The 20,831-nt window shown below is 36.2% G+C and overlaps 2 protein-coding genes across 3 annotated transcripts; one reads left to right on the forward strand and one right to left on the reverse strand.

Moving 5' to 3' along the window:
• Positions 1-11,377, reverse strand: LOC117328765 (protein PIH1D3-like). Of its 2 annotated transcripts, none has more exons than XM_033886292.1 (7): positions 11,250-11,377; positions 10,627-10,787; positions 10,106-10,187; positions 9,819-9,912; positions 9,058-9,154; positions 6,156-6,241; positions 1-909 (listed from the first exon to the last, which is right to left on the reverse strand). In XM_033886292.1, exons 2-7 carry the CDS (start codon positions 10,717-10,719, stop codon positions 783-785), a joined length of 579 nt encoding a protein of 192 aa, XP_033742183.1. In that variant the 5' UTR covers positions 10,720-10,787; positions 11,250-11,377; the 3' UTR covers positions 1-782. The 2 variants fall into 2 exon arrangements, with proteins under 2 accessions (XP_033742183.1, XP_033742184.1); XM_033886293.1 differs by having other exon boundaries at positions 10,627-10,803; positions 11,250-11,368.
• Positions 11,378-14,649: 3,272 nt separating this feature from the next.
• On the forward strand, positions 14,650-16,988 carry LOC117328763 (heat shock protein 70 A1-like). The gene has a single exon (XM_033886290.1). The coding sequence runs from the start codon at positions 14,822-14,824 to the stop codon at positions 16,721-16,723; it is 1,902 nt and encodes a 633-aa protein (XP_033742181.1). The 5' UTR covers positions 14,650-14,821; the 3' UTR covers positions 16,724-16,988.
• The last annotated feature ends 3,843 nt before the right edge of the window (positions 16,989-20,831 follow it).

Here is a 20,831-nt window from a genome sequence, read left to right on the forward strand (position 1 = left end):
TTGACTTTATCAATATTTAATATAACACAACAAAACATTGTACAACATGAGTTGGAATGTGGTAATTTACCATGGACAGTCATATTGTTGTCAAAACATGTATCAGTTAATGTGATAAAATAAAAAAATAAGTTACAGTATTATAAATTCTATCTGTTAAACAAATGTAAATGTCTTTAGCATTTAATTCAGTATAGCTCTACAATGAAACATATTCAAATGGACGGATAGATTGATATGCAATATACACACCACTTTGTAGAATGTTACTTGATCAATATACAGTATCACAATGACGATTTTTTCATTAGATGAGATAAATATATCAGTGTGAATGTGAACACAACGCAAAATATTAAATGATGAAGTAAAATATTTATCTGATATTGACAAGTGATTTCAATTTATTGACCTACTGATCAGCTAAAACACTGTATTTAGTGTATTCTAATAATGAAAACTCTGCTGGTCTTGAATTTGTCAATTTTAACTACAGAATTTGTCATTATATCGGAGCAGCCACAGAAGATCCAGTAGACCCTTGACAAAATGTTTTGACTCTCGAAATGAGTATATCTAGGGTCAATTGAATGTGCAGCCACCAAACCAGATAACAGGTATCTGGATAGAAAAGGATTTCCTTGTCAAATTTATCCTAATCTCTGTGAAATTTAATTTTTCTATGACATAATTTTTGATTCAACAAATAAATTGAAGACCTTCATGTGTTCTGGTGTACACCTTGGACGCCCCAATTGTGTTTTGCATCCCTTAGCCAGGGATCAGAAGTTCATGAAGTCTAGATCCCGCCTCATTCTGAGCGTGACCGACAACTCACTCTTATCTGCATCCCATTTGGCTTTACCAGACTCATGGTCCACTGGGTGAGGCAGGTGGAGCCCCAGCTTCCTGTCAACATAAACAACAGTACATTGGGACCTGAGGACAGGATACTCTATAAATGTATATTTAAACGTGAAATATTAAACAAATCAGTTAATACTGGACATATTTAATTTATATGAAGTATGTAGATAACAAGACAACATGCTATTTGGCTAATTATGTCCTTACAAAGGTCCAGGAACTTAGAGGTTCTATAATCCAGAAACTATGGCCCCTTAACAAGCAGTTTTAGGGTCCTACAATCCAGGCATGATAAGTTCAAGGGTTCTATAGACCCTAAACAAGCAGTTTTAGGGTCCTACAATCCAGGCATGAAGAGTTCAAGGGTTCTATGGACCATTTACTTAACAGTTTTAGGGTCCTACAATCCAGGCATGATAAGTTCAAGGGTTCTATAGACCCTAAACAAGCAGTTTTAGGGTCCTACAATCCAGGAATGAAGAGTTCAAGGGCTCTATGTCCCATAAACTAGCAGTTTTAGGGTCATACGATCCAGGAATGAAGAGTTCAAGGGTTCTATGGACCATTAACTTACAGTGTTAGGGTCCTATAATCCAGGAATGGAGAGTTCAAGGGTTCTATGGACCATTAACTTACAGTTTTAGGGTCCTACAATCCAGGAATGAAGAGTTCAAGGGTGCTATGGACCATTTACTTAACAGTTTTAGGGTCCTACAATCCAGGAATGAAGAGTTCAAGGGTTCTATGGACCATTAACTTACAGTTTTAGGGTCCTACAATCCAGGAATGATGAGTTCAAGGGTTCTATGGACCATTAACTTACAGTTTTAGGGTCCTATAATCCAGGAATGGAGAGTTCAAGGGTTCTATGGACCATTAACTTACAGTTTTAGGGTCCTACAATCCAGGAATGAAGAGTTCAAGGGTTCTATGGACCATTTACTTAACAGTTTTAGGGTCCTACAATCCAGGAATGAAGAGTTCAAGGGTTCTAAGGACCATTAACTGACAGTTTTAGGGTCCTACAATCCAGGAATGAAGAGTTCAAGGGTTCTATGGACCATTTACTTACAGTTTTAGGGTCCTACAATCCAGGAATGAAGAGTTCAAGGGTTCTATGGACCATTAACTTACAGTGTTAGGGTCCTACAATCCAGGAATGAAGAGTTCCAGGGTTCTATGGACCATTAACTTAAGAGTTTTAGGGTCCTACAATCCAGGAATGAAGAGTTCAAGGGTTCTATGGACCATTAACTTACAGTTTTAGGGTCCTACAATCCAGGAACTCAGAGTTCAAGGGTTCTATGGACCATTAACTTACAATGTTAGGGTCCTACAATTCAGGAATGAAGAGTTCAAGGGTTCTATGGACCATTAACTTATAGTTTTAGGGTCCTACAATCCAGGAATGAAGAGTTCAAGGGTTCTATGGACCATTAACTTAACAGTTTTAGGGTCCTACAATCCAGGAATGAAGAGTTCCAGGGTTCTATGGAGCATTAACTTACAGTTTTAGGGTCCTACAATCCAGGAACTCAGAGTTCAAGGGTTCTATGGACCATTAACTTACAGTTTTAGGGTCCTACAATCCAGGAATGAAGAGTTCAAGGGTTCTATGGACCATTAACTTACAGTTTTATGGTCCTACAATCCAGGAATGAAGAGTTCCAGGGTTCTATGGACCATTAACTTACAGTTTTAGGGTCCTACAATCCAGGAATGAAGAGTTCAAGGGTTCTATGGATCATTAACTTACAGTTTTAGGGTCCTACAATCCAGAAATGAAGAGTTCAAGGGTTCTGTGGACCTTAACTTACAGTTTTAGGGTCCTACAATCCAGGAATGAAGAGTTCCAGGGTTCTATGGACCATTAACTTACAGTGTTAGGGTCCTACAATCCAGGAATGAAGAGTTCAAGGGTTCTATGGATTTCAACTAACAGTTTTGGGGTTCTACAATCAAGGAACATAGAGTTTCAGGGTTCTATGGACCATTTAATTAACAGTTTTAGGGTCCTACAATCCAGGAATGAAGAGTTCAAGGGTTCTATGGACCATTTAATTAACAGTTTTAGGGTCCTACAATCCAGGAATGAAGAGTTCAAGGGTTCTATGGACCATTAACTTATAGTTTTAGGGTCCTACAATCCAGGAATGAAGAGTTCAAGGGTTCTATGGACCATTTACTTAACAGTTTTAGGGTCCTACAATCCAGGAATGAAGAGTTCAAGGGTTCTATGGACCATTAACTTACAGTTTTAGGGTCCTACAATCCAGGAATGAAGAGTTCAAGGGTTCTATGGACCATTAACTTATAGTTTTAGGGTCCTACAATCCAGGAATGAAGAGTTCAAGGGTTCTATGGACCATTAACTTATAGTTTTAGGGTCCTACAATCCAGGAATGAAGAGTTCAAGGGTTCTATGGACCATTTACTTAACAGTTTTAGGGTCCTACAATCCAGGAATGAAGAGTTCAAGGGTTCTATGGACCATTAACTTATAGTTTTAGGGTCCTACAATCCAGGAATGAAGAGTTCAAGGGTTCTATGGACCATTAACTTACAGTTTTAGGGTCCTACAATCCAGGAACTCAGAGTTCAAGGGTTCTATGGACCATTTAATTAACAGTTTTAGGGTCCTACAATCCAGGAATGAAGAGTTCAAGGGTTCTATGGACCACTAACTAACAGTTTTAGGGTCCTAAAATCCAGGAATGAAGAGTTCAAGGGTTCTATGGACCATTAACTTATAGTTTTAGGGTCCTACAATCCAGGAATGAAGAGTTCAAGGGTTCTATGGACCATTAACTTACAGTTTTAGGGCCATTCAATCCAGGAATGAAGAGGTCAAGGGTTCTATGGACCATTAACAGTTTTAGGGTCCTACAATCCAGGAATGAAGAGTTCAAGGGTTCTATGGACCCTTAACTTACAGTTTTGGGGTCCTACAATCTAGGAATGAAGAGTTCAAGGGTTCTATGGACCATTAACTTACAGTGTTAGGGTCCTACAATCCAGGAATGAAGAGTTCCAGGGTTCTATGGACCGTTAACTTATAGTTTTAGGGTCCTACAATCCAGGAACTCAGAGTTCAAGGGTTCTATGGACCATTAACTTACAATGTTAGGGTCCTACAATTCAGGAATGAAGAGTTCAAGGGTTCTATGGACCATTTACTTACAGTTTTATGGTCCTACAATCCAGGAATGAAGAGTTCCAGGGTTCTATGGAGCATTAACTTACAGTTTTAGGGTCCTACAATCAGGAATGAAGAGTTCAAGGGTTCTATGGATCATTAACTTAGAGTTTTAGGGTCCTACAATCCAGAAATGAAGAGTTCAAGGGTTCTGTGGACCTTAACTTACAGTTTTAGGGTCCTACAATCCAGGAATGAAGAGTTCCAGGGTTCTATGGACCATTAACTTATAGTTTTAGGGTCCTACAATCCAGGAATGAAGAGTTCAGGGGTTCTATGGACCATTAACTTATAGTTTTATGGTCCTACAATCCAGGAATGAAGAGTTCAAGGGTTCCATGGACCATTAACTTACAGTTTTAGGGTCCTACAATCCAGGAATGAAGAGTTCAAGGGTTCTATGGATTTCAACTAACAGTTTTGGGGTTCTACAATCAAGGAACATAGAGTTTCAGGGTTCTATGGACCATTTAATTAACAGTTTTAGGGTCCTACAATCCAGGAATGAAGAGTTCAAGGGTTCTATGGACCATTTACTTAACAGTTTTAGGGTCCTACAATCCAGGAATGAAGAGTTCAAGGGTTCTATGGACCATTAACTTACAGTTTTAGGGTCCTACAATCCAGGAATAAAGAGTTCAAGGGTTCTATGGACCGTTAACTTACAGTTTTAGGGTCCTACAATCCAGGAATGAAGAGTTCCAGGGTTCAATGGACCATTAACTTACAGTTTTAGGGTCCAACAATCCAGGAATGAAGAGTTCAAGGGTTCTATGGACCATTAACTTACAGTTTTAGGGTCCTACAATCCAGGAATGAAGAGTTCAAGGGTTCTATGGACCGTTAACTTACAGTTTTAGGGTCCTACAATCCAGGAATGAAGAGTTCAAGGGTTCTATGGACCATTAACTTACAGTTTTAGGGTCCTACAATCCAGGAATGGAGAGTTCAAGGGTTCTATGGACCATTAACTTACAGTTTTAGGGTCCTACAATCCAGGAATGGAGAGTTCAAGGGTTCTATGGACCATTAACTTACAGTTTTAGGGTCCTACAATCCAGGAATGGAGAGTTCAAGGGTTCTATGGACCGTTAACTTATAGTTTTAGGGTCCTACAATCCAGGAATGGAGAGTTCAAGGGTTCTATGGACCATTAACTTATAGTTTTAGGGTCCTACAATCCAGGAATGGAGAGTTCAAGGGTTCTATGGACCGTTAACTTATAGTTTTAGGGTCCTACAATCCAGGAATGGAGAGTTCAAGGGTTCTATGGACCATTAACTTACAGTTTTGGGGTCCTACAATCTAGGAATAAAGAGTTCAAGGGTTCTATGGACCATTAACTTAACAGTTTTAGGGTCCTACAATCCAGGAATGAAGAGTTCAAGGGTTCTATGGACCGTTAACTTATAGTTTTAGGGTCCAACAATCCAGGAATGAAGAGTTCCAGGGTTCTATGGACCATTAACTTACAGTTTTAGGGTCCTACAATCTAGGAATGATGAGTTCAAGGGTTCTATGGACCATTTACTTACAGTTTTAGGGTCCTACAATCCAGGAATGAAGAGTTCAAGGGTTCTATGGACCATTAACCTACAGTTTTGGGGTCCTACAATCTAGGAATGAAGAGTTCAAGGGTTCTATGGACCATTAACTAACAGTTTTAGGGTGCTACAATCCAGGAATGAAGAGTTCAAGGGTTCTATGGACCATTAACTTACAGTTTTAGGGTCACACAATCCAGGAATGAAGAGTTCAAGGGTTCTATGGACCATTAACTTATAGTTTTATGGTCCTACAATCCAGGAATGAAGAGTTCAAGGGTTCTATGGACCATCAACTTATAGTTTTATGGTCCTACAATCCAGGAATGAAGAGTTCAAGGGTTCTATGGACCATTAATATAGTTTTGGGGTCCTACAATCCAGGAATGGAGAGTTCAAGGGTTCTATGGACCATTAACTAACAGTTTTAGGGTCCTACAATCCAGGAATGAAGAGTTCAGGGGTTCTATGGACCATTTACTTAACAGTTTTAGGGTCCTACAATCCAGGAATGAAGAGTTCAAGGGTTCTATGGACCGTTAACTTACAGTTTTGGAGTCCTACAATCCAGGAACTTTGACTTCACATCTAGGGTCATGTCCGATATCTTTGTGTCGGGTAACTTAACCTTTACCTGAAATAAATACAGTGAGAATAACATATGGAGACAATTAGAGTAGAGATTGTACTGTTATATTAAGATATCAATAACAAATGTGTGTGACTTTACTCTTCCACTTGATGTGTATTTAATCATATCATTTCACATTAGCACAAAGAACATCAGGCAGCCAGGTGGCATAGTTGATAAATCACTTGTCTTTCATCGAGACCGAGTGAGTTTGATTCTCTATGCTATTCTGAAGTGAAAACGTTTGGGTAGTTTGTGGGTTTTCTATCAGTTACCTAGCAACATATGTTCTGTAACTGTTACAAAGTAAATTAATGAGTTTTTATTTGAGAGCAGTCATACATAACCTTGTATCAGTCACTCATTTACTGTATACATAGGACTACATAAGACTGTATATCTGGTACTGTATTTATCAGATTTCTGGGTCTGTATTTAACAGACCTACACGCTTAATATACCTGAAGACATACACTAACATTAGACTCGTCGGATTCCTGAGTCTGTATTTAACAGACCTACACGTGTAATATACCTGAAGACATACAAGACATTAGACTCTGCCTTCCTCTCTACAAACACGCCATCCAGAATATACAAGTGACTACAAAACCTTGTAGATCACAAACAGAAACTATAGCCCATCTATTATGGGAGTGTCTAGAAGTACAAACATTACTGGATAATCTAGATTCATTAATGGAAGCTTTGATAATCCTATTTTCAGTAAATAAAAAAAATAAAAAATCTTTTTGGCCTCCATCAGAATTCCCTTTCCAGTAATTGAGTAGATAATGAAATCATCATCAATATAAAGCAATATGTTTATAGAATGTGATTTCTACACAACTCACTAAATATAAACTCTCTCTTAAACATAACAAAGGACAACTACCTGGTCCAAAAATACATTGCTATAGGTAAGGCTGAAAATGCTAAACATAAATTTTGAATAAATCTAAGAAATGGGACAGACTAATGGTATAGCTATATTGTTCCATTACATTATTATAATTATTCTTTTATTTCAATTTTAACATTTAAATCAGTTATTTGAATGTTAAATTGCTTCCTTTATTGAATATGGAATCTGTGATAGTCCTCATAGCCGATTTATTTCTTGTTTTGAAGGAATAAAAACACAACTTTTATATTGTAGATGTATACAGTCACCCTGTGTTCAACCACCTCACCCTAACCTATCTAAACTTTTATATTGTACATGTATACAGTCACCCTGTGGTCCACCACCTCACCCTAACCTATCTAAACTTTTATATTGTACATGTATACAGTCACCCTGTGTTCCACCACCTCACCCTAACCTATCTAAACTTTTATATTGTACATGTATACAGTCACCCTGTGTTCCACCACCTCACCCTAACCTATCTAAACTTTTATATTGTACATATATACAGTCACCCTGTGGTCCACCACCTCACCCTAACCTATCTAAACTTTTATATTGTACATGTATACAGTCACCCTGTGGTCCACCACCTCACCCTAACCTATCTAAACTTTTATATTGTACATGTATACAGTCACCCTGTGGTCCACCACCTCACCCTAACCTATCTTAACTTTTATATTGTACATGTATACAGTCACCCTGTGGTCCACCACCTCACCCTAACCTATCTAAACTTTTATATTGTACATATATACAGTCACCCTGTGTCCCACCACCTCACCCTAACCTATCTAAACTTTTATATTGTACATGTATACAGTCACCCTGTGGTCCACCACCTCACCCTAACCGATTTAAACTTTTATATTGTACATGTATACAGTCACCCTGTGGTCCACCACCTCACCCTAACCTATCTAAACTTTTATATTGTACATGTATACAGTCACCCTGTGCTTCACCACCTCACCCTAACCTATTTAAACTTTCTTCCCCTCTGTCTTTATTTCTCTCCCTTTCATAGTCAATGAAAATAAGAATAGAAAGGTTATATCTACAATTGATATATATACTGTAGTATATTTAAGCATTGAACTGCTTTCAGTTGGAAGTTATGGGCTGATGAATGCCAACTGGACAAAGGCAAATTTAATGAAGCGCACTAGCCCTTCATGTTGAATTTGCCTTTGTCCAGTTGGCATCCATCAGCCCATAACTTCCAACTAAAAGCAGTTCAATGCTTATATTTACATTTGACAACGATTTTTAAAGACTATATCCAGGAATTTTGCTTCTACGATGAATGAACAAATTGTTATCGTCAAAGACGGAACAGCCTTTTCAACAGCCATCTTTCGTTATCGCTGACGTGACAATTATGACGTCACTATATTAATTACGTCATAATAATGATTTGGAAGTTATGGACTCATAACTTCCAAGTGAGCTTATAGTTAAAGTAAAGTTATATAGTGAGGCTGCAGTGTAAATGTAAATATTAATTATAAAACATTTTTTTCTGGTATATTTTGTATGTGTGTATGGAGTGATGTGTCTAGGTGGATAATAAAATAATGACATGTATATAGTACAGTAATTAGAGAACATCAATTTCTTAGCTTAATGTGTGTGCATATGTGATGGGGAGTGTGTGAGTTTGTGTATGTGATTGATAATATAGTAATTAATAACTGTAAAGTCGATGCATAGTGTCTCTGAGAATAAATATTTATATATCTATCTGTAACTGACAGGTTTAGATGTGCATGTGTGAACTGTAAATATGAGCAAGTCATATCATATATAACTGAATGAAAAGTGAATTAAAAAAAAAATTAAAATTGTTATTCTAATTTGAGAAGACATGTTAATAATGTGAAATCAGCGTGTTGAGTGGACGTACCACCATGTCCTCACAGCTGGCTGTAGCTGGGTTCTTATTTCCCATCTGTAGAAACATGTCCTCCGACGTCACTGCCTGCTTGTACAGGATATCATACCTGTAGTTAACATAGTGAAAAATAGTTTTAAATTTTGTGGGCAAACTGACCGACTGTAAATCATGTAACACATTAATTATAAGGTAAACCTGCAGAGCTGGATTCTGTCTGTTATAACACAATATAAGTGGTGCTACTTCCATGATAAAATGTGTACCTGGTACAGCTATGTATCAGCAATGTGATGATGATAATATACCAGGGCGAAGACCCAAGACAACATGGTTTTGACCTTGGGGTTAAAAGGGAAATGTATTATCTTTAACATGTTTTGACCATTCAGATTTTTGATTAGTGGTGAGTTTTCCTCTAAAGTGTCTTAAAGTCAAAAGTCAAGTGGAAGCATTTGTTACTAGTGCTAGTATGCTTCACATTGGTCATTGGTCTGATGGAGGTGACAGTGTAGTCATCGAAACTCCGTACTCTTAAATATCATATCAGTGTGTCATATAACTTCTATCATATACAATGAGGTGCCAACCTGAGGTCAGGTCGGCTCCCCCCCCCTCTTTTTTTTGATGGCGGAAGTTCTGATGTTTGTCTACTGATATCAAAGTTTTAAAAGGTTGATAATTATATAAATCATCAGAAACCTTAGGAATTATACCTGACAGAATGATTTCAATATACACTAGTGTTAGTGTACAGGACAAACTATACCTACTCTGGTTGTGGCCGAGGGTCGTAGAGCGATTCAAATTCGGCCCCCTCACCAATCTCTTCCTCTGTCCAGATATCTTTAGTGTTAGTTTTAGTGGCTGCAATTGAGAAATGAAAGCTGTTCAGTTTTTTAATATATTGAGTAAGATTTGAATGAGTAGTAAAACTCAGGATTATCTAATTTACATTAAGAGTTTATCATATAATAATATATTCTAAAAATAGTTTATATCATAATTTCATTTCATTTACGGTATAAAATATACACCTAATGTTAAAATTGGTACGGACCCTGTTTTTGCTCACTACTACTTCCATCATTCTTTTTTGGCCCAATTTCTCCTGGACCCATTTTAGAAAACTGTGTGTTAGGCTGAAAAACAAACAAAACAGATTAGTGTCAAAAAGATTTCAGGTCACAATAATGAAGACAGATAATCCCTATCAACACAGCCACTATCGCCATTTTAAGATATTGTATATCTATAGACAGAGAGCAATCTAAAAGTTTTATACATAACATTTACAATGTATATCAGACATAAGTACAAAGTACTCATTACTAATTTCAGATTTATTCCATGTTATTTTTTATTTCAATATTTATTATCATATATTTTCAATTACGTCTTTATACATATATACATGTATATATAGAAAATACAGATTTGTATCTTCTACATTGTAGCTTCTCTAGATCTTATTCTAATGAAACAATCAAGGTTGCTACATTTCTGTCATATGAAAAGTCCAAAACAACATTTTCTGTGACTTTATTTTACTTATTTAAAAATTTACATATTTATACAAACCGCTTCATCGTCCAGATCACTGTCAGAGTCTGCATTTTCTGGAGGTTTGAGTATCTCAGCTAAAGCTGATACCATATTCCCTGTTAAAGCCATTCTGACCTAAAATATCACTCTGTACTTGGTCGGTATCACTCTCTGATCTACACCTGAATCAAAGGCATCTGGAATTCAAGATAACTATTACTTTTATTTTAAATACACTGTACTCCTCTGATGATAATGGTTAAATACATGCATATTCATATACATTGTACATGTGTATCTTGAAGAATTAAAATATCTGTACATAGTGATATTTAAACTGAGTTTATCACCCTCGAAATTATTTTATATAAAACGTTGTATATAACTGTTGTGTGTTATATCACAGGCACTTGTATCTGGTAATTAACACCAGAGTTAAATTCTGACATTGGTCATTAGCAAGCGAAGTGGTTTCAAACTAGATAGGTCCCTATTGAAAATCAAGCGAGTCTACTCGAAATGCACTTTCATATCATGGGTTGGCATGCGGATAAAAAATGTGTGATTTGTGCATCGAGCAGGCCATATTTCTTAGCTCGACATATATGAATAGATGATATCTTATATATGTGTTCTAAGGAAAAAATTTGCATACTTACAATACTCATTAAATTGCCTAGATATTTCTCGATCGTTCCATTTATTTCAAGAATGCTTCACTGTTTTCAGTTGGCAGGTTCCTACATGTCGATGTAAACTTCCGGTGACGCGTGCGCACTGATATCTAATATCTATTAAGGTGTACTGTATCAAGATTATTTCAGGATATTCTATCAGTTCACTACAATTTAAGTTGACATAAATGCACACATCCAATAAATTCCACTCTACTTTATGGAGCACATACTTATCATATACTTCCAATTATGGACTATATATTGTAAGATACCGAGTATAATCTTTGGAATATTTCATTTTAATTAATTTAATTATTGAAGAAAAATACCAAATCACTTGACTAAATTTACTGAAATATGGTAAAGACAGAATAAACGATTATATTGAAGCTTTTTGTAAAGTAACTGTGTATGTAAATTATTAAAATGTCTGCGGTTTGTTTTAAATGGTACATCATGGTGTAATTGTCTACGGTTTGATTTGTACATGTATAATTGTCTACTGTTTAATGTGTACATGTATAATTGTCTACTGTTTAATTTGTACATGTATAATTGTCTACTGTTTAATGTGTACATGTATAACTGTCTACGGTATGATTTGTATATGTATAACTGTCTACTGTTTAATTTGTACATGTATAATTGTCTACTGTTTGATTTGTACATGTATAATTGTCTAGTGTTTAATTTGTACATGTATAATTGTCTACTGTTTGATTTGTACATGTATAACTGTCTACGGTATGATTTGTACATGTATAATTGTCTACTGTTTGATTTGTACATGTATAACTGTCTACGGTATGATTTGTACATGTATAATTGTCTACTGTTTAATGTGTACATGTATAATTGTCTACGGTATGATTTGTACATGTATAATTGTCTACTGTTTAATGTGTACATGTATAATTGTCTACTGTTTGATTTGTACATGTATAATTGTCTACTGTTTAATTTGTACATGTATAATTGTCTACTGTTTGATTTGTACATGTATAATTGTCTACTGTTTGATTTGTACATGTATAATTGTCTACTGTTTGATTTGTACATGTATAATTGTCTACTGTTTAATGTGTACATGTATAATTGTCTACTGTTTGATTTGTACATGTATAATTGTCTACGGTTTGATTTGTACATGTATAATTGTCTACGGTTTGATTTGTACATGTATAATTGTCTACTGTTTAATTTGTACATGTATAATTGTCTACTGTTTGATTTGTACATGTATAATTGTCTACGGTTTGATTTGTACATGTATAATTGTCTACTGTTTGATTTGTACATGTATAACTGTCTACGGTATGATTTGTACATGTATAACTGTCTACGGTTTGATTTGTACATTTATAATTGTCTACTGTTTGATTTGTACATGTATAATTGTCTACTGTTTGATTTGTACATGTATAATTGTCTACGGTTTGATTTGTACATGTATAATTGTCTACTGTTTGATAAGTACATGTATAATTGTCTACTGTTTGATTTGTACATGTATAATTGTCTACTGTTTGATTTGTACATGTATAATTGTCTACTGTTTGATGTGTACAAGTATAACTGTCTACTGTTTGATTTGTACATGTATAATTGTCTACGGTTTGATTTGTACATGTATAATTGTCTACTGTTTGATAAGTACATGTATAATTGTCTACTGTTTGATTTGTACATGTATAATTGTCTACTGTTTGATGTGTACAAGTATAACTGTCTACTGTTTGATTTGTACATGTATAATTGTCTACTGTTTAATGTGTACATGTATAATTGTCTAGTGTTTAATTTGTACATGTATAATTGTCTACTGTTTAATTTGTACATGTATAATTGTCTACGGTTTGATTTGTACATTTATAATTGTCTACTGTTTGATTTGTACATGTATAATTGTCTACGGTTTAATGTGTACATGTATAATTGTCTACTATTTAATTTGTACATGTATAATTGTCTACGGTTTGATTTGTACATGTATAATTGTCTTCTGTTTGATTTGTACATGTATAATTGTCTACGGTTTGATTTGTACATGTAGAATTGTCTACGGTTTAATGTGTACATGTATAATTGTCTACTATTTAATTTGTACATGTATAATTGTCTACTGTTTAATTTGTACATGTATAATTGTCTTCTGTTTGATTTGTACATGTATAATTGTCTACGGTTTGATAAGTACATGTATAATTGTCTTCTGTTTGATTTGTACATGTATAATTGTCTACGGTTTGATTTGTACATGTATAATTGTCTACTGTTTAATGTGTACATGTATAATTGTCTACTGTTTAATTTGTACATGTATAATTGTCTACTGTTTAATTTGTACATGTATAATTGCCTACAGGTGGATAAATCAGTAGACTTAATCTGAATTTTTTTCTTTTTTGAATTATTCCTTTTTCTTAACGCTTGTTTTTTCGTGAATCTCAAATTGAAATACTGTTTTACCCACTAAATTTTCGCCAGATCAAGTCTATACGTTATCCGATGTGTACACCCAGTTTTGGTGTAAGGAATATCCGAGACAAAAGGCAAGCCAACTTAGCATTTAATCAAGGAGCAACATGTCTACCTATAGTTTCAGAAAGTGATATATCTTAAAAAACATAATGAGATATCTAATATACTATTCTATATAAGACGCATGTATATGAAATATGAGATATTTTAAGATATAGCCTATATGAGATATGTTATACAGTGTAATTTATACTATAATGTATATAAGATAGATTATTTATAGAAATTTAACTGGATTCTAAAGAGCAATGCCTATCCCTATTTTCATAAAGTAATATTACATATGTTATATATATATACATATGGGACATCTTATACATATACTTGTATATAGAAATTAAACTGGATTCTATATTGAAAATCTGATTTGTTATAATAGATATCTCAAATACTATAAACGATATAAGATATCTTATTAACTTAATGAAATACAGGATCAAACATGCTCCTGCATGAATGTTAAGTTGGCCTGTCATAGAAACGTCTTTTCATTAATATCATTTGGTGGCGTCATATGTATGTCAAATTACATGATTTCATACGCTTAGTTATGTAACGCGTGCTCATTCTAATATGTTTGATATGTATCTAATTATGCGGGATATGTACATGCATCTATACATTCTCCAAATAACTCCAACTTAACTACATCATTTGTAGCACATGTTACTTAAGTAGCTTGGATTAAAGGTGTTAAAAAATGAGCTCATGTGCTGTCTAGAACCATCTCAAATAAATGAATGGATTTGTGAGTCACATCAGGCCTGGAGAACATAAAACATCCACATAACATTGAATCTGGAAAATCGCCGAAGGTGGCGCGCGCTAGAACATACTAGAACGTGAGAGATGGACCTGCATAGTTGTACAGCGTGCGTAGGTGCCCAGGGATGTATATAGCTTCCGGGACGGCTTCACTACAATCAGAATTCGCACTGGCGAATAACATACACAAACACGCACGTGACACAGACGGTCTAGTGTTCAGCCCGATACGTTCGTAGTAAGACACCATGGCTGCTCCAGCTATAGGGATTGATTTGGGTACCACCTATTCTTGTGTGGCCGTTTTTCAGCATGGAAAAGTGGAGATTATCGCTAACGAGCAAGGCAACCGGACAACACCTAGTTATGTAGCCTTTACGGATACCGAACGGTTGATTGGGGATGCTGCTAAAAACCAAGTAGCCATGAACCCTAGTAACTCGGTTTTTGACGCAAAGAGACTCATAGGGAGGAAGTTTGACGACGCTTCCGTTCAATCGGACATGAAAAACTGGCCATTTAAAATTATCAACAAGAACGGTACACCTTTAATCCAGGTGCAATTTAAAGGTGAGACCAAGATATTCAGCGCAGAGGAAATAAGTTCAATGGTGTTGACGAAAATGAAGGAAACAGCAGAAGCGTACCTTGGCAAGAAGGTAAAGGATGCTGTCATTACCGTCCCGGCTTACTTTAATGACTCTCAGCGCCAGGCGACAAAGGACGCCGGTGCTATTACTGGTCTGAACGTGCTTCGAATCATTAATGAACCTACGGCTGCCGCTCTGGCTTATGGTCTCGATAAAAACCTGAGCGGGGAGAAAAATGTCCTCATTTATGATCTTGGAGGTGGTACTTTCGATGTTTCTATACTGACCATTGACGAGGGCTCCATGTTTGAAGTCCGCTCTACAGCCGGAGATACTCATCTTGGCGGCGAAGACTTTGACAACAGGTTAGTGACATTCTTCATTAACGAATTTAAACGCAAACACCACAAAGACATGAGCAACAATCCCCGTGCCATCCGTCGTTTGAGAACGGCATGCGAGAGAGCAAAGCGTACGCTCTCTAGCAGTTCGGAAGCAAGTGTAGAAATCGACTCGATGTTTGAAGGAATTGACTTCTATACTAAGATTTCTCGCGCCAGATTTGAGGAGCTTTGTTCGGACTTATTCAGAACTACCATTGACCCTGTTGAACGAGCACTGATCGATGCCAAGCTCGACAAGAGTAAAATCCATGATATCGTTCTGGTAGGTGGCTCAACTCGTATCCCTAAGATTCAAAAGTTGCTGCAAGATTTCATGAATGGCAAAGAACTGAATAAATCGATCAATCCGGACGAGGCGGTGGCCTATGGAGCGGCTGTCCAGGCGGCCGTCCTCTCGGGTGATACCAGCAGCGCCATCAAGGACGTGTTGTTGGTGGACGTAGCGCCATTGTCCTTAGGTATCGAAACAGCTGGGGGTGTTATGACCAACCTCATCGAACGAAACAGTCGGATTCCGTGTAAAACATCAAAGACATTCACAACTTACGCGGATAACCAGCCAGGGGTCCACATACAAGTATATGAGGGCGAGAGGGCTATGACCAAGGATAACAACCTCCTTGGAAAGTTTGACCTTGACGGTATCCCTCCCGCCCCACGTGGTGTGCCCCAGATTGACGTCACCTTTGACATTGACGCAAACGGTATCCTAAACGTGTCGGCTGAGGACAAGAGTACCGGAAAATCGAACAAAATCACCATCACTAACGACAAAGGCCGACTTAGTAAGGCACAAATCGACCGAATGGTATCTGAAGCTGAGCAATATCGTGAGGCAGACGAGAAACAGAGGCAAGCAGTGGCCTCTAGGAACGCTCTGGAGAACTATGTGTTCAGTGTGAGAATGGCAATCAACGAAACAGCCGGGGACAAACTGACACAGGAGGAGAAAACCACAGCCCTAGATAAGTGTGAAGACACACTCAAGTGGCTGGAGGCCAATATGCTGGCGGAGAAGGAAGAATACGACTACAAAATGAAGGAGGTTCAAGGTGTGTGCTCTCCTATGATGAGCAAACTCCATGGTGGAGGTCAAGGTCAAGCCCAAGGTCAAGGCGGTAAAAGTAGTGGTCCGACAGTGGAGGAAATGGACTAATTAAAACTATACAAGTTAAGTATGGGTTTTCAAAGTGCTCGTATCGCATTTAAATCAGTTTTTCTATCGGCGCTGTATTTATGCTCGAATAATTTATCTATGTTACCTTAGCTATTATTGCATCTGTTTGTTATATAATGCGTGAACTGACGTAAAATGTTACTAAAACAGCTTTAATCGTGACAGTTGTTAAGGCAAATTCAGTCATTGCTCAGCAAATTTTATTCGTGTTGTCAATAAAAATACTGTTAAAACAAGCCCCGTTTGTACTAGTTTTGTTCTTTTTAGAAGTAAGTTATCGATACTCACAAAAGGAACAGCTTTAATAAAGAAATTAAACCTACCTGTAAAAAGTACTTTGTCCTTCTAGGGATAACCCATACATGGTGCTTGGTCAAAAGTGGGATAATACAAAAAAAGCTTAAACAAAAATCATGATTTACCTCTATGTTGAAATGTACAGACGTTTATTTACACTGTTCTATGTGGAGTTGTACAGACGTTTATTTACACTGTTCTATGTCGAGTTGTACAGACGTTTATTAACACTGTTCTATGTCGAGTTGTACAGACGTTTATTTACACTGTTCTATGTCGAGTTGTACAGACGTTTATTTTCACTGTTCTATGTCGAGTTGTACAGACGTTTATTTACACAGTTTTATGTCGAGTTGTACAGACGTGTATTTAAACTGTTCTATGTCGAGTTGTACAGACGTTTATTTACACTGTTCTATGTGGAGTTGTACAGACGTTTATTTACACTGTTCTATGTGGAGTTGTACAGACGTTTATTTACACTGTTCTATGTCGAGTTGTACAGACGTTTATTTACACTGTTCTATGTCGAGTTGTACAGACGTTTATTTACACTGTTCTATGTCGAGTTGTACAGACGTGTATTTACACTGTTCTATGTCGAGTTGTACAGACGTTTATTTACGCTGTTCTATGTCGAGTTGTACAGACGTTTATTAACACTGTTCTATGTCGAGTTGTACAGACGTTTATTTACACTGTTCTATGTCGAGTTGTACTGACGTTTATTTACACTGTTCTATGTTGAGTTGTACAGACGTTTATTTACACTGTTCTATGTCGAGTTGTACAGACATTTATTTACAATGTTCTATGTCGAGTTGTACAGACGTTTATGTACGCTGTTCTATGTCGAGTTGTACAGACGTTTATTTACACTGTTCTATGCCGAGTTGTATAGACGTTTATTTACACTGTTCTATGTCGAGTTGTACAGACGTGTATTTACACTGTTCTATGTCGAGTTGTACAGACGTGTATTTACACTGTTCTATGTCGAGTTTTACAGACGTTTATTTACACTGTTCTATGTCGAGTTGTACAGACGTGTATTTACACTGTTCTATGTCGAGTTGTACAGACGTTTATTTACACTGTTCTATGTCGAGTTGTACAGACGTGTATTTACACTGTTCTATGTCGAGTTGTACAGACGTTTATTTACGCTGTTCTATGTCGAGTTGTACAGACGTTTATTAACACTGTTCTATGTCGAGTTGTACAGACGTTTATTTACACTGTTCTATGTCGAGTTGTACTGACGTTTATTTACACTGTTCTATGTTGAGTTGTACAGACGTTTATTTACACTGTTCTATGTCGAGTTGTACAGACATTTATTTACAATGTTCTATGTCGAGTTGTACAGACGTTTATGTACGCTGTTCTATGTCGAGTTGTACAGACGTTTATTTACACTGTTCTATGCCGAGTTGTATAGACGTTTATTTACACTGTTCTATGTCGAGTTGTACAGACGTGTATTTACACTGTTCTATGTCGAGTTGTACAGACGTTTATTTACACTGTTCTATGTCGAGTTTTACAGACGTTTATTTACACTGTTCTATGTCGAGTTGTACAGACGTGTATTTACACTGTTCTATGTCGAGTTGTACAGACGTTTATTTACACTGTTCTATGTGGAGTTGTACAGACGTGTATTTACACTGTTCTATGTCGAGTTGTACAGACGTGTATTTACACTGTTCTATGTCGAGTTGTACAGACGTTTATTTAAACTGTTCTATGTCATTTAATGCTATAAACTATAGCCAGGCGCATAGGAATGGTGAAAAACATGGTCGGTTGGAAAGCCAATTGATGATATCACTTGTTTAGTAAGAAAATTACTTTACGATATCACGCGGTTAGAAAACTACATTATAATATCACTTGGTCAGTTAGAAAACTACATTATACTATCACTTGGTCTGTTAGAAAACTACATTATAATAACACGTGGTTAGTTAGAAAACTAAATTATAATAACACGTGGTTAGTTAGAAAACTAAATTATAATAACACGTGGTTAGTTAGAAAACTAAATTATAATATCACGTGGTTTGTTAGAAAACTAAATTATAATATCATGTGGTTAGTTAGAAAACTATATAAATATATATATAATATCACATGGAATGCGATGAAATATTCCGACGTACAGTATATCTGTATATCTGCCTGTCTATCATAGCTTGCCTTATATTTCATCTCTGAACTGTTTTCCAGAGAATTCCAGAGACACCCACGCATGTTGAACGCCGAATCGCGATCACTTTTTTATTTACCATAGCACCAAATATTTCGATTCAACCAATTTGAAATAACTTTAGAAATGTCTACAGATACACTATAGTAGCTACCACATATAAATGTACAGTAAGAAGCCTTGTACTAGGTGTCGGGCCACACGATCGTGACTTTGATAGGTGTGTTCCCGACACCTGTAATTATTCTCACTCTGAGATCACAGGCCTTGTTCTAGTCGGTACATCATCATGATTTATCTCCGAAACCCTCTGTAGATATGTAGATATCGCTGTAAGGGCCACCAGTAGCATTCTGTATTTCCGACATATTACTTCGGCGAATAACTTGTTCTGAGAAACATACTTGAAAGAAAGATATTAATAATGATAATCATAAATATTAACACGAAACTTTAACGAACATGTTCGATGATGGGGATTTAATCTGACTGATTGTCACGGAAGAGTATGTGAATCCGGAAAAATCTGACTTTCCGGACATTTATGGTTGCTATCCTTTAAACTGTTTTACTCATTACTCCGGAACTTTGTAGTGTTTTAATCAATGGACTTCTGCTGTGATATATACATATGTATATAGCTTATCTATATAGACTTGGCAGTTAAAGACCGTACAACAAAAGATATGAATTTCAGTTATGATCTACGAAATATTTCTATGACATGTTTAATCCGACATATTTAAAAAGCATCATATACGAAAAGCAGCACGTTATTCCTGTACACGTGTAGAACATACCAGATGAAATCGTGAAGCATTTTATTTACTGTAGCTGTAACTAATGGTAGAGTGCCGCAGGGTTGATGTAGTCTGAAGCTATGTCCGCCATGGCAAAGAGCCAAGAGACAAAAAGTTTCTAGAAAATAAAAAATAAAACTGGATTCTGCCCAATTACACGAACTGCTTTGTTAGAGAATGGCTGTTTGTTTTGAGGTGGAGTAAGGTACATTTCACTCTTTTTGATGAGTCAGCCCGGCGCCCGTTACAAACTGTGTCATGCTGATTTGATGCTGAGGGTCCATTTTACAATGTACGCCATATTTTGAAGAACTACGGCCCATATAAATATGTTATATGATACATATTATATATACATATTATCAACCTACGGGCCATATAAATATAATAATTATGTGATACATATTATATATACACGAATTATCAACCTACGAGCTATACTTATATGGTATACAATACATATCATTTATAATATACAACTGTACAGTATCAATCTGAGGGCTATATAACTATATCATACGATACATATCATATATGATATACATCACAACCTAAGGGCTATATAACTATACCATACGATACATATCATATATAATATACATTACCAACCTAAGGGCTATATAACTATACCATACGATACATATCATATATAATATACATTACCAACCTAAGGGCTATATAACTATACCATACGATACATATCATATATAATATACATTACCAGCCTAAGGGCTATATAACTATATTATATACATTACCAGCCTAAGGGCTATATAAC

This window comes from Pecten maximus, chromosome 6, assembly GCF_902652985.1.
Source record: "Pecten maximus chromosome 6, xPecMax1.1, whole genome shotgun sequence".
In the NCBI taxonomy this organism is placed as follows: Eukaryota; Metazoa; Mollusca; class Bivalvia; order Pectinida; family Pectinidae; genus Pecten; species Pecten maximus.